Source organism: Hemicordylus capensis, chromosome 1 (genome assembly GCF_027244095.1).
Source record: "Hemicordylus capensis ecotype Gifberg chromosome 1, rHemCap1.1.pri, whole genome shotgun sequence".
In the NCBI taxonomy this organism is placed as follows: Eukaryota; Metazoa; Chordata; class Lepidosauria; order Squamata; family Cordylidae; genus Hemicordylus; species Hemicordylus capensis.
The window spans coordinates 11,560,713-11,575,161 of NC_069657.1; the positions used below are offsets into that span (position 1 = coordinate 11,560,713).

At 46.1% G+C, this 14,449-nt stretch overlaps 2 protein-coding genes across 5 annotated transcripts in view; one reads left to right on the forward strand and one right to left on the reverse strand.

Moving 5' to 3' along the window:
- The window catches only part of LOC128337302 (trichohyalin-like), a 59,563-nt gene that overhangs the window by 29,010 nt on the left and 16,104 nt on the right, over positions 1-14,449 (reverse strand). For all 4 annotated transcript variants that reach the window (XR_008312238.1, XM_053278116.1, XM_053278111.1 and 1 more), the window contains one exon: positions 4,124-4,233. Coding sequence is in view for 3 of the 4 variants with exons in the window: in XM_053278116.1 (XP_053134091.1) it covers positions 4,124-4,233 (110 nt within the window). In the remaining variant the exon portion in view is untranslated. The remainder of the gene's footprint in view (positions 1-4,123; positions 4,234-14,449) is intronic.
- On the forward strand, positions 5,007-7,061 carry LOC128337313 (glycerol kinase-like). The gene has a single exon (XM_053278141.1). It carries the CDS (start codon positions 5,349-5,351, stop codon positions 6,999-7,001), a length of 1,653 nt encoding a protein of 550 aa, XP_053134116.1. The 5' UTR covers positions 5,007-5,348; the 3' UTR covers positions 7,002-7,061.

The following is a 14,449-nucleotide window of genomic DNA, read 5'->3' on the forward strand; positions in this document are numbered from 1 at the left end:
GAGGCACATTTTAACGTGGTGATTCTCTTTTATTTAGCAGGGGGAGAGTAACTGGCCCTATCCACCCCCAGCACAGGACCTCCAGTGACTGTTGCTGGTGTCTATCTGATGTTTCTTTTTGTGATTATGAGCCCTTTGGGGACAGGGATCCATCTTATTTATTCATTCATTCATTCTCTGTGTAAACTGCCCTGAGCCATTTTTGGAAGGGTGGTATAGAAATTGAATTAATAAATGAATGAATGAATGACTTGTCCTTTTAATGTCAATGCAACTACTTTCCTCATCATGTCAGCCAATATTAGTAACCCCAACCATGCTTGAACACAGATGTAAATGCCGTTAATGAAACTGCTCCAGGAGGCTTTACAGACAGGGCTTCTGCCCCAAATCTCCTTCAGAAGAGAGAGTGTGCATTGCGTTCACACACCAGCCAAACTTATCCTGAAGTCCCTTCGAGATCCTTGGACTAACTCCACACACAAATCGGGCTTTGTCTCCAGTGTTCCCTCTAACAGGGATTCCCAGACATTGTAGACTACAGTTTGGGGATTGTGGGAGTTGTAGTCAACAATATCTGGGAATCCCTGTTAGAGGGTACACTGCTTGTCTCATGAATTCTAGCTTATCTGGATGTATTTCCAGATTTTTTAAATGCTGGTTTTAAGCTATTTTCCTGAAAACTCTGGAGCAAATAGGGAGAGGCACTGATATAGAATCATTAGCATGATAAGAGGGATTGTCTCTTTAGAAATGCAGATATAGCTTTTTAATAATCCCCCCCCCATTGGCTAGAAGGAAACATGGAGGCATGCCATGTGAACTTATATCAAAAGCAAACTCGAGAGCAGAAGGGAGGGACTGCTTCCCTCAATGCTGCGAGTGTAATTCAAAGTGGCTTTGCTCAACATTTACCCTGCAGCATGAAGCCATGTGCAAATAACTCCTAGGGTGACTGGCAAACACCCCGAAATCTACCTTTTGGGCGTATGTGGAGAAAATTAGCTCAAAAAGGAAGTTTCACATTAGATTTTAATTTGCTCCAAGTTGTGGACTCAGGAAACTACTAGACTGAGACAAGATTTACGTTTCAAAATAAAAAGAAGATATTTATTGTAGGAAGGGGTACAAAGGAGAGAAATGTGTGATTAAAGCAATATTACTATCAAAAATACATTTAATGGCAATGAGGCGTTTTAGCTTAAGAGTCCTAATTGTGTAAGTTCCCAGGCGGGCAAGAGAGAGCGGTTTTTAGAGAAGGAGGGGTTTGGATTTAAGAAAGGGGAACAGAGACAGATTTTGGGCCCAAGGAAGGGCAAAGGCTCATATCACCTGATCTGGATGAAGGGCTCTGGGGACCACCAATGAACTTCATTCCTCAGGAACAGGTTGGGCCAAAGTGGGTGCAGGAAGGTTGTAGAGGAAGACTGGGCAGATCAGACTGGGCAAGAAAGCTGATCTGGAGATCAGCATGAAGTACTTAACACCGCCTTGTGTGATGGCCGGTGGACAGTAAATTGCCCCAAAGCTGATGGTAACTCCAAGGAAGCTGGCGCGTAGAGAACACGCAGATCACAAGGAGCATGTGATGGAGTCCCAAGTGAGCAAGCAAATCCCAGCAGATCCCAGGGAACACCAGATGGAGTCCCAATTGGAAGGCATGAGGGAGCACACTGAATCATGTAATCGGGGGTTCTTATACCCAGATACATATCCTGGGGGCAAATTCCAATTGACCGTTGCTGTCTGACAGGTGTGTTGGGACTAGTGGTGTGCACGGAACCACTGCGGCGCGTTTCGGCACTGGGGGGGGTCTACCTTTAAGGGCGGGGGGGGTAGTACTTACCCCTCCCACCACTCTTCCCCCTCTGGCGCTACATTTAGGCGACGGGCGCATGCGTGCTCGTATTTTCGCAACTTCCGGGCAATGACGGGGGCAGGGGCGGCAGGGAGGAACGCTGCCGCCCCCAAAACTACAAGCCTAAATGTAGCGCCGGAGGGGGAAGAGCGGCGGGAGGGGTAAGTACTACCCCCCCCGCCCTTAAAGGTAGACCCCCCCCAGTGCCGAACCGCCGGACCAGTCCGGTTCCGAACCGGTTCAGAGGCCTCCAACATGGCCTCCGAACCGGTTCGTGCACATCCCTAGTTGGGAGGAACTGGCAGGGATCTCATTATTGCTGAGCTTCCTTCCCATTATTGCTCAGCTTCCTTCCCCAGTGTAACAATGTGGGAATTGCCGAGGTATGCCAAGGCTTTTGTCATGAAAACAAAGTGCATAGATGTGAGAAGGGGCACCTGCATAAATGGAAAAGTCCAGTAATCTAATCAGTACTTTTAATGGGCGCATCTCTTAGGTATCGCTCACTCAACCTCCTTTGTGTGTGGTGGGGGAGGGGGGGAGATTGACCTCAGCAAGCCTTATCAATGTTCTTCCTGTTGAGCTAATTGGCTCATTAGCTGACTGCTATCCCTTTTGTGAAAGGAGGGAAAAGACAAGGCAGTTCACCCTGAGTGCAGAGTGGCCTTGGCAGAGAGTTAACCTGCTTTTAGTTAACTTCTGGGGTCTACTCAGGATGTTAGGGAGGGCGTGCATCTGTTCCCCTTTACAATTTGCTTGTTAGGAGCCAAATCTAGGGGCGACTGACCCACTGTCACTAAGTGACCTGTCCCCATGTGAAATAAACAGAGAGCTCATGATGCTGTGAGGCTCCTGAGCATATACAGAGTGAGATCTCCAAGCCTGGAGACTCAAACACAACCAAGGTAGCTCTGGGGAGTTGGTAGAAAGGTTTTGCTGGCAACAATGCCTACCCAAGGTTTTTAACCTTTGTTCTCAAATGTTGTTGGACTACAACTCTCTTCAGCCATTGTGGCTGGGGATGATGGGAATTGTAGCTCCCCAACATCTGGGGGCCCAAGGAAGGGAATGCCTGGACTATTCTGTACAAGCCCTGCAGCTGGAAGATCAAGAGCATGGAACTACAAACATTTTGCTTCCGATGCTGAAATGAAAAGGGGACATGACAGAGGCTTATACAATTATGAATGGTGTGAAGAGAGGGACATTTTTATTTTCAATACTCACAAATACTTGCTGAGGTGCAAGTAATAACAAAATTAACTTTTACTTTTGTTGTTCCACTCAGAATCTTTCCAAAGTTCCATCTGATGAAGGGAGATGTCTCTCTCTACCTGCTCGCCCACCTTTCAAAATATGAGCACCATAATTTCTAATTAACATGGAGCTTCGAAGCTCTGTGAGAGTGTGAGAAATACTACTGTGCTCTTTGCCTTGGTTCAAGGGGCAAGGATCACCCATCTGGAGGCTGAAGGGTGCTTTGCTAGCTTCTCCAAAGCTGTGGCTCAGGAAGAAATTGTCCCCTCTGATTCAGCTTAGAGCGCTAACTGAGCAAAGCAATGAAAATGTTTTTAAAAACCCAAACATTTTTTAAAAAATAACTGCACTTACACTTCAGCGCAACAAGGAAGTTGAAGGGGGAATTAAATGGGCTGTAAATGTAATGGAGGGAGAAGGAACATGTATACCTTTGTCAAAAAGGGATGCATGCTCTTGCGTTTTGGGGAGTTTTTGGTTTTGCTTTCACAGTGAGGGAATAGGCATTGCAAGATATAAGGGAAGATACAATGCTATATGAAGTGGTTTGTGGAATCCACTGTTATTTGGCTTCCAGTTGATTTGTGAAACAAAAATGCCTGAGGAAGCTCAAGGCATCTCATGTGGAAAGGACCATTTGGCAGGCCACTATGCAGGGCTGTTTGGCTGGATGGATCACAAATTGCACAGGCCTGATAAACAAACATGAGGGAACAGAGAAGGGAAGACATGTGGCAGGTTGCAGGAAAGGAGAGTGTCAGCTAAAGGACCAGGTGCTTTGATGTTCCTCCTTAGAAGTGCAGAACTGACCCCCTTCACATGGGAGCGAGGAAGCCTCCATGCACAGGAGCTCCCCCTAGTGTCCTGGAGAAATCGAACAAGAGTATTCACATATGGAACACGTCTTGCTTCATACTAGGAACATTATTTCACTTTTTTTAAAAAAATCCATTGATATGAAAAAATCAGTCCATATGCAAATGTAGGAAAGAAGCAGATCTTGCTTACCTCTTTTTGAGGAGATCCTCTTTTTCAGCCTTTTTGAACTCATATTCCTTGATTAGCTGCTTGATTTTTTTGAAAATCTGTGCTAGGTCCTCTCTCTGAGTAGAAATTCTCTATTAAATGCAAATACAAAAAAGAAAGAAGAAGAAGAAGAAGATCATAACAGTATGACTAAATGATTTCTATAGATGTCCAGAATTAGGGTTTTGTTGGTCTGTTTTTGCTAATAAAGGAAAGATTGTGCCATCGAGTCGGTGTCAACTCCTGGCGACAACAGAGCCATGTGGTTTTCTTGGTAGAATACAGGAGGGGTTTACCATTCCCATCTCCCGCACAGTATGAAATGATGTCTTTTAGCATCTTTCCTATATCGCTACTGCCCGATATAGGTATTTCCATATTCTGGGAAACACACCAGTGGGGATTCGAACCAACAGTCTCCTGCTCTCCAGGCAGGTTGCTTCCCGCCTCTTAAATATCTTGTTTCCCTAGGATTTCCCCTTTGCGCTCATTTTGTTTGCAAACCGTTTTAAAATACAAAAACAACAAACAGGTTTTTAAAACTCTCATCTTTTTCTCAAGTAAAGCAGCTGCCGCCGCTGCGTTCCTATTACACAGGGACGCAGCAAAAAGCGCTTGAGGGTCTCTTCCTGCACGACATCCAACGTTCGAAGCCGGGGATGCCGACCTGGGACCAGCTGTTCGACTGCAACTCCCACCATCCCCAGCTACACTCACTTGCGCTGGGGGTGATGGGAGTCGTAGTCCATCACTAGCAGGAGAGCCTCGGGTTGGCAGCCCCTGTCATTCAAGAAGCCAATGGGAAGCCCCTCCGGCGTCTTGCGCCACCACCATCGTCACAATCCACCGGTGGTTGCTGCCGCCGCCGCCGGCCCGGGACGTCCCGCAGCCAGCAACAGCAGCGGTGGAGCCTGCTCCATGCCGCCCGCTGCTGAAGCGCGCCAGCCCCATCAGCGGCGCGCGCTCCTCCCACCCAGCGCACTCCACCGCCTCCCGCCGCTAGCAGCGCTGATTGGTGGCGCCGCGGCAGCGTGCTGGGCAGCGCCCCCTTCAGCCTTTCCCCACTGGAAAAAAGCCGCCGGCCACGTGCTTCTGCCGGGAGTGAGCCGGGCGTCGACGGCGGCTCTCCGGCTCGCTCCCTCGGCCGTGTGCGCTCTTCTTCCTGCCTGGCCAGGCTCGCCGCGCGGAGCCCGGAGCCCTCCCCAGGATGGCAGCGAAGAAAGGGGCAGCCATGGCCCCGACGCTGGTGGGCTCCATCGACCAAGGGACCAGCTCCTCGCGCTTCCTGGTCTTCAACGCCAGCACCGCGGAAGTGGTGAGCCTCCACCAAGTGGAGCTCAAGCAGAGTTTCCCCCAGGAAGGCTGGGTGGAGCAGGATGCCAAGGAGATCCTGCGCTCGGTCCAGGAGTGCCTGGAGAAGACCTGCGAGAAGCTGAAGAAGCAGAAGGCGGACCTCTCCAGCATCAGGGCCATTGGCATCACCAACCAGAGGGAGACCACCGTGGTGTGGGACAAGTTGACTGGGGAGCCTTTCTACAGCGCCATCGTGTGGCTTGACGTCAGGACCCAGCCCACGGTGGAGAAGCTGCTGGACAGAATCCCAGGCCGCAACAGGGCCTTCTTCAAGTCAAAGACCGGCCTCCCGCTGACTACCTACTTCAGCGCCGTCAAACTGCGCTGGCTTCTGGATAACGTGGCGGAGCTCCGGCACGCGGTGCAGGAGGGGCGGGCTTTGTTTGGGACCATTGATGCGTGGCTGATCTGGAGCCTGACGGGCGGGAAGAACGGAGGGGTCCATTGCACGGACGTCACCAATGCCAGTAGGACCCTGCTGTTCAATATTCAGAATCTGGACTGGGATGCAGACCTCTGCAAGTTTTTCGAAATCCCCATGGAAATCCTCCCCGAAGTGCGGAGTTCCTCAGAGATCTATGGACGGGTAAGTTCTGGGCCCTTGATGGGTGTGCCAGTTTCTGGGTGCTTAGGTGACCAGCACGCTGCTTTGGTGGGGCAAATGTGTTTTTTGGATGGCCAGGCCAAAAACACGTATGGAACAGGCTGCTTCTTGCTCTGCAATACTGGTCACAAGCCTGCATTTTCTGAGCACGGCCTTCTGACCACAGTCGCTTACAAGCTGGGCAAAGACAAGCCGGCATGTTATGCCTTGGAAGGCTCGGTTGCCATCGCTGGGGCTCTTATTCGCTGGCTGTGCGACAACCTCGGAATTGCCAAGTCTGGAGACGAAGTTGAGAAACTTGCTGCTGAAGCCGGAAGTTCTCGTGGCTGCTGCTTGGTCCCAGCCTTCTCAGGACTGTATGCGCCGCACTGGGACCCCACGGCAAGAGGACTTATCTGTGGCCTGACACAGTTTACAAACAAGAGCCACATCGCCTACGCGGCACTAGAAGCTGTCTGCTTTCAGACACGGGAGATCCTGGATGCCATGAAGAAGGACTGTGGTGCTGGGGCCCAGCTAAGCCACTTACAGGTTGATGGGGGGATGACCAGGAACAAGATTCTCATGCAGCTGCAAGCAGACATTCTCTGCACTCCAGTGATAAAGCCTTCCATGCCCGAAATCACAGCCCTCGGGGCGGCGATGGCAGCAGGAGCAGCAGAAGGGGTGGGAGTCTGGAGTCTGAATACTGAGGACTGGGCAGCAACAATGTATGTACGGTATGAGCCACAAATCACCCCTGAGGAAAGCGAGGGCCGCTATGCAAAGTGGAAGAAAGCGATTACGAAGTCTAAGGGCTGGGAGGAGACATCATCAAAAGCTCAGTCATCAAGCGGCTGCAATGAGTTTCTTAAATGGATTTCCAGGAAAATGACTTGCCAGCATGATAAGGCTGTCAACTAACAGTGTGAGAATTACAAGCACTTGAGTGTGGAATAGGCAAAATACACAACACTGCTGCCACTTGTTGCCTGCCTAAATTTATGATGGGATGGATATACATCTTTCTTTGCTTCCTCCTCTAACTTCACGTTTCATATATTTTGACTTGAAAAACTGCCAGAATGAAACAGTTACATTTCATCCCCTAAACCTTCGCCTCAACAACTTGGCACTACACAGATGTCTGTAAGGTGATGGTGGCTTGTTCTAGTTTCTAGAAGGTTGCCCATATGATGATTGCCAAAACCATCTTTGTAGTGACCAATGGAACAACAACTCTTCTTTATTATGATTAGCTATCCTAATTCAAGTCTAAAGTCTTCAGTGGTCCCTTTTAAAAACAACACCTAATAAGTGATTAACTCAACATTATCTCCCCTATTGGTGTGCATTGGCCACTAGGATGAAGGAACCTAAATCCAGTAAATGCCACAAGCTACATAAAGGTTTCCCCACCCACCCCATAAGCATGTTTAAAACTTAAAATATATATAGGATTTCATGCACACTGGCATGCCAAAGTTTGCTAGTTTGTTTATCATATTTATACACTGCCTGCTGTGTACATCTCTAGGCAGTATACACAATCCAAGTTACACTATAAAAACAAACAAAACACTTTCACAGATTAAAAACAATTCACAGAGTAAAACAAAATAATTTCACAGAAAAAACAGTTTAAAATTAATTTTAATTAGAAGCCTGAGAAAATAGGTGTGTCTTAAGGGTCTATTAAAAAGCAATCAAGAGATGGAGAAGCTCTTGTTTTGACAAGGAGTGCATTCCAAAGCCCTGAGGCAGCCACAGAGAAGGCCTGGCCCACCAAACAAGCCAGAAGCAACCATAACCAGACCTCCCCAGATGATTTTAATAGGTGACAGGATTCCTGACAAAGGAGGTGCTCTCTGAACCCTGGACCTAAGCTGTTCAAGGGCTTTATAGGTAATGACCAGCACTTTGTATTTCTCTGGGAAACTTAGCAGCAGCCAGTGCAGTTCTTTCAGAATCTGTATTATATGGTCCCTTTGGGTTGTCCCTGAGACCAACCTGGCTGCTGCATTCTGTACCAGCTGTAGTTTCCATACAAGGCAGTCTATGTATAGAGCATATAGAGTACATTATAGTAGTCAGGCCTGGAGATTATCGGCATATATATTACTGTTTTAAGGTCATTTACCTCCAGAAATGGTTGTAGCTGACGTATCAGCCAAAGCTGAAGATGAAAAGTGCCCCGGCTACTGCCTCTGAGAAACCAGAAAGAATATGGGATCCAGGAGCACTCCCAAGCGACATACCTGATCTTTCAGGGGGAGTGTAATTCCATCGAGAATGGGCAGATCTAAACCATCTCCCAAGTCTTGATCCCCCACAATCAGAACCTTCCACTTTATTTGGATTCAACTTCAGTTTGTTATCCCTCATCCAGCCCATTACTGCCTCTAGGCAGGCATTTAGGGAAGTTAGGCTATTTCCCGATGAAGTTGATAGAAATAGATTTGGGTGTCATCAGCATATTGATGACACCCTGCACCAAATCTCCTGATCTCTAACAGGGGTTTCATGTAGATGTTAAAGAGTGTTGGAGACAGTATGGAGTCTTGTGGAACTCCATATAGTAATTCTCACTTTGCGAATTGACACCATCTGGAATCTACCAGAGAGATAGGAACAGAACTACCATTGAACAGTGTCACCTAATCCCACCTCCATCAGATGACCCAGAAGGGTAACATGGTTGATGGTATCAGCAAAGTCATACTCCCTCTGTCAGTACCTAATTGGAGGTCATCCATCAGACCGACCAAGGCAGTCTCAGCCCCATAGCCCACTCAAAAGCCAGTTTGAAATGGATCTAGATAATCAGTTTCCTACAGGAGTGTGTGGAGCTGAGAAGCCACCACCCTCTCAATCGCCTTGCCCAACCATGGGAGATTAGAGGCAGGCTTATAATTGCCTAACTCTGAGAGATCCAATGTCAGTTTTTTCAAGTATGATATAATGATATCCTCCTTAAGACAAGGAGGCATCCTACCCTCCCTCGAAGAAGTATTTATGATGTTTACCAGATCCTCTTTGACAATCTGATTGTTAGATAAAATAAGCCAAGTTGGGTAAGGGTCAAGAGAGCAGGTGGTAGGATGCACAGTCCAAAACAGCTTGTCAACATCCTCAGGAGTTGCAAACTGAAAGTGATTCAGTCTGACTACATAAGAGGAGTTGCTGGATAACAACCATAACAGACTCTGCTGTAATTGTAGAATGCAGTTCAGCCCAAATACAAGATATTTTGTCTGTGAAAAAATAATTAAAAGCATCACAGTGGGTAACTGATGGTTCCAAATTTGGATTCCAGGGGGAAAGGGGTTGTATTAACCTTCTCACAATTCTAGACAACTCTGCTGGACATGAACTTGGGGACGCAAAGTGGACAGAAAAGAATTGATTCTTTGCTGCACATATTTCCATAGCATAGATCTTCAGATGTGTTCTGTGTTGTAACGTGTCAGCTTCAAATTGAGTCTTTCTCCATTTGCACTCTAGTCATCTACCTCACCACTTCAGCTCCCATAATTCTTCCAAATTCCAGAGGGCTAATTAGGAGCTCTAGTGAGTTCATTATTCCAAGTACCAGAGCATCCAAGGCTTTGTGGAATTCTATTGGATCCAATAACCTTCTCGGGTGGACCAACCTAATGGGTCCTTGATCCCTATAGAGGTTGCAAGTCCTACCTTAACAAGATGGTGGTCTGTCCATGACAATGGGAAATAACAGGAGTCCCCACCCACGGAACACCATCCTGATCAGAGTAAAAGACCAAATTGATCGTGTGACCAGCAACATGTGTCGGTCCAGAGACCACCTGGGATAGACCCATAGTTGTCATGGTCACTATGAATTTCTGAGCCGCTCCTGACAACCTAGTCCCATAGTGAAATCCCCACCACCAACAATCTGGGCAACTCCAATGCCAGCCCTGCAACCAGGTCCATCAGCTCAGTTAGGGACTCGGTTGAACAATGGGGTGATCTGTACACCAACAGTAGCCATCAATCTAACTTTGGTCACTACGCTTAGGTACAGACACTCAATATGGGCCAATTCCCCAACAAATATAGCAATAGCACTTACATTTATATACCGCTCTATAGCTGGAAGCTCTCTAAGTGGTTTACAATGATTTAGCATATCATGGTAAGGGAGACAGGGTCCTTATAGACACCACCTCCTCACTGACTTCCTCTCACCTGCTTAACCACAGAGTATCCGGCTGGGACCAGACTGGACCACTAGTCTCCGCCAACCAGGTCTCCATTATGCATAGCAGGTCAGCTCCTTCGTCCAAAACCAAATCATGGATGATCTCTGGGTTTGTTTGGACTGATCTGGTATTACAAATTAGCAAGGTGCAGCTCTGTGGGAGATTGGCACCCCAAGGTGAAAGAGGTGATAGGCCAGCTGGAATGAGAAACAGCTATGAGGTTTCTGATTTCCCTTCTCCTGTAATGGCTTCCTGACCTACCAGCTCCATGTCTTCATCAGTTCCCTACCACCACTGGAATGGCCACTCCCGAGTCACCCCCATCTTTCTACATCCCAAACAACCTGAGGCCACTGCGTCTCCTTTGGTCCCCACCCCCACCCCCACACCGGCTCATTAGGACAAGCCGCTGCTGGTATAAATTGATTCCCACCCCCCCATTATCGGATGGAGGGCAGAAATGTTAGAACTTGTCACTGCATTTGGTGTGAAATGTGGACCGAATGTAGTCCCTGAAATCTTAATGACAATGTTCTGGGCAATGACCTTTGTGTTTCCTGAGGTTTTAGGGACCCACAAGAAAAGCACTACTTTTCTGGGCCACAGAGTTAAAAACTAAACAATTTCTGTTTTCAGATCACATCTTCTAGAACAGCCGGGGATGGGAATTGGATCCCCCGCTTTTCGACAGTAAATCCATCCCACCCTACTCTTCCCACCATCACCACCTCTTTTTCTTCTGCTTTCACCACTAGCACCCTGCTTTTCCTTATGTCCCTTTTACTAAACTTAGAAGTCAGTGAAAAAAGTTATGGAAGACGGAGGGAGGCAAACAAGGGCGCAAATGTCCTTACCTTAAAAAAAAATACTGAACAATCTCTAAGAACTTATACCAGGAAATTTTTCACACAGGGCTTTTAAAGCCCTTTAACAATTTGCATCCCCACCGGAATGGAGGGGGTCCGTTCATATTGGCCACCGGCTTCATCTGGTGGCTTCTCAGGGATGGGCCTTCTCCATTGCTGCCCCGAGGCTTTGGAACACACTTCCTGCTGAAATCCACATCTCTTACAACTTTTAAAAAGGCAGTCAAGATACATTTGTTCACCCAGGCTTTTAATTAGATATTGTTTTAATTGTGTTTTTAATAGTTTTAATGTATTAAATTTTAATTGTTGTAATGTTTTTTAAAAGCTTTTTATCTGTTGTTTTTATTGGAAACTGCCCAGAGACTTGCATTTTGGGTGGTATATAAATGTCTTAAATAAAATAAATAAATAATAAATAATCTATCATGAAGTCCCTGCAAGTTATCGGGAAGCAGTTCACACACAATTTGGGGGTTTTTTTAAAATGCGCGTTAGAGTGTAGCCCAATTTATATCCAGGGTTTAAAAAAATCCACTTTTTGTGCTCTTTTTTTGGGGGGGGGGACAACTTTGAGTTTGCAGTAAAGCCTCCCAGTAAATTCACAGTAAAGCCTGCTGTATGTAGAAGTCCATGTTCCTCTATAATGTGTCCCAAGTGCTTGCCATATCCTGTAGCTGGGAGGGTGTTTTTTTCCCCATACACTAAAACGAATCATGTGTAAGTGCTTGTTGAATGCAATCTTGTACTCTGGGATTCCCCAGATTACTAGAAGAATGAATCCCACAAATAACTGCAGGAAATAGTTTCTGTGGTATGTGAATAATATAGCTAAGCCTGTAACTCATTTCCTGTCATAAAAACCTTAGGCACAGGCTAATTAGGCCCCTGCTAACATTAGGCCCCTGCTAACTGGGCAAAGAGGCACCTTTTTAATATGGTGATTCTCTTTATTTAGCAGGGGGGGAGTAACTGGCCCTATCCACTCCCAGCACAGGACCTCCAGTGACTGTTGCTGGTTATCTTGTGGGTTTTTTTTTTAGAATGTGAGCCCTTTGGGGACAGGGGATCAATCTTATTTATTTATTATTTCTCTGTGTAAACTGCCCTGAGCCATTTTTGGAAGGGAAATCAAATTAATAAGAATGATAATAATATTAATTAATTTTTGGTCAATGAAGAAGATGAAAAATGTTTCCATACTGAACCTTCAAATCAAGCAGTTTCATGCCAAGAGAACACCGCTTGATTTGAAGGTTCAGTATGGAAACATTCCGGGTGGCAGCAGTATTTCCAAGTCTCTGCAGGAGAATGGCTAAAGGGGACGTTGCATGCTCAAAAGGTCTCTTTCCATGTCTGTCTTTTGTGAAGTTGCCTTCACTTTTGCAAAATGTGAGTGTTCCATCACTGACTGAGCTTAGGACTCTGTTCTGTTGAAAAGTACAGAAAATGCAGAAGTATCAAGCGTTTACAAGATACTTATACTGAATGCCTTTCACTGAGTGCCATGAAAATGTATCATGTATAACGATCGTATCTGAAGGTTGGTGTGAAATGTAGAATCCTCTCATGACTGTTCAGCATTCACATTTAAGTGTGGTTTCAGCATGTAGAAATGTAATGCCAAAAGCCATTTGGATTTTTTATTTTCATTTGGACTTGACTGCACATGTCAGCTTTTGGAGGATTTGTAAAACTCCGTAACTCAAGAATGGCCGCCATGATGCCTGTGGACTGTACGTGGCCTTACAAAATTTTTCCCTAGCTTGCAGGGCCTTATGCTGCTACAGTGTAGCAATTTCGCGTATGGCTTAGTGTTGAGTGGAAAGTGGGGGACGGGAAAGAGCTTTCCCAGTCAGGTCTTTGACAGATTGCATAGTAGGCCTGCATCATGGACACAGATCCAGTACAGCAAACACGCCACAATATTAGCTTTAATGATAAGTGTCAAATACTTATCCCTTTCCCCAAACAAATGCAAAACCTTGAATTGAACTTCAAAACTAGTCTTTTGATGGGCTGCTTTTTGAGAGTTGTGTTGCTGCTTTTATAGGGCATTAAATTGTTTTTGTGAGATTGCTGTTGCAGTTTTGTAAACCATACTTAACCCCACCATTTCCCAAACATCAATGGTTTTTTTATGTGTGAACAGAAAAGTACCTCCCCGCCCCCACCCCACCTCACCCCCCATAAACTGTGAGACTCTTAAATGGAAATACAAGTATGGAACAAACACTGAAACTACATGACTAGGGATAAATGTGATTTAAAATTTTCATCTCTACTAGGTGGTGTAAATTGTGTATACTCCTAGAATTGCATATATCAGAAGGTATATACATATGATGAATAAATAACTAAAATATCAAAAAAGAGAAAATATACTATTCTGCATGAAATGTATCTAAACCAGTTCAAAACTACTTCCAAGTGTCTGAACTAATCACCAAATCAATTTTTAAAGAACCTGAACCGGTTCAGTTCCAGTTCAACTCCCTATTTCCATCCATACATAACTTTATGCAAATTTAACTTGATAAGACTACTCACTCTCCTAAGACTCAAGCAACTAAGCAACTAAAATTTCTTTAATTTGGTATCAGCCTTACTTTAACGTGCAATATACTTTTTAAGTATCAAGACAGGGAAAACGTGAGAGAAATTTACAGTGAGATATGGGGTGGGGGGGGAGCCATAGTTTGCTGAGAGTAGCTCAGAAAAAGCAGGAGAGAGAGAAGCAGCTTGTTGAATAGGGAGGGAGTGGGGCTAATTCAAACAAAGAGCAGCATGGCAGGAGTGGAAGAAGAAGATGAGGAAGCCCACAACTGTGAAATGGCCTGCGCAAATCCAAGGAACAGAACAGAGTCTAGAAGAGATTCAGTGCTGAATCCCTTTTCAATGCGGCATAGGGATGGAATTCATGCACAGACTGGGTTGGTACTTTGCAACATGGACCAAACATAGTCCTCCAAATCTTCTGCTAAAGCAGGAAGAAGCCAGACCCACTTGTCTCTTTTCAGTCTTGTCAACGACTGCCTCTTGGAGTTTTGCTTGCTATGGCAGGTGAGGCAGGGGGGTGGACTACAAGCCCACGGAGGGATCGACCTGGACACTGGACCATTAAATGCTCTGCTAAAGTGGGACATAAGATTTAAAAGTCCAAGGTCCAGGTTACATTCCTGTGCCCAGAACCCAGCACATTAAGTCCCCAATCCCTGGTTTACAAGGGTGCAGCCCCCATTCAGTGCTCAGTGTGGACTGGGTCTTGGATCTCTCATTTGGT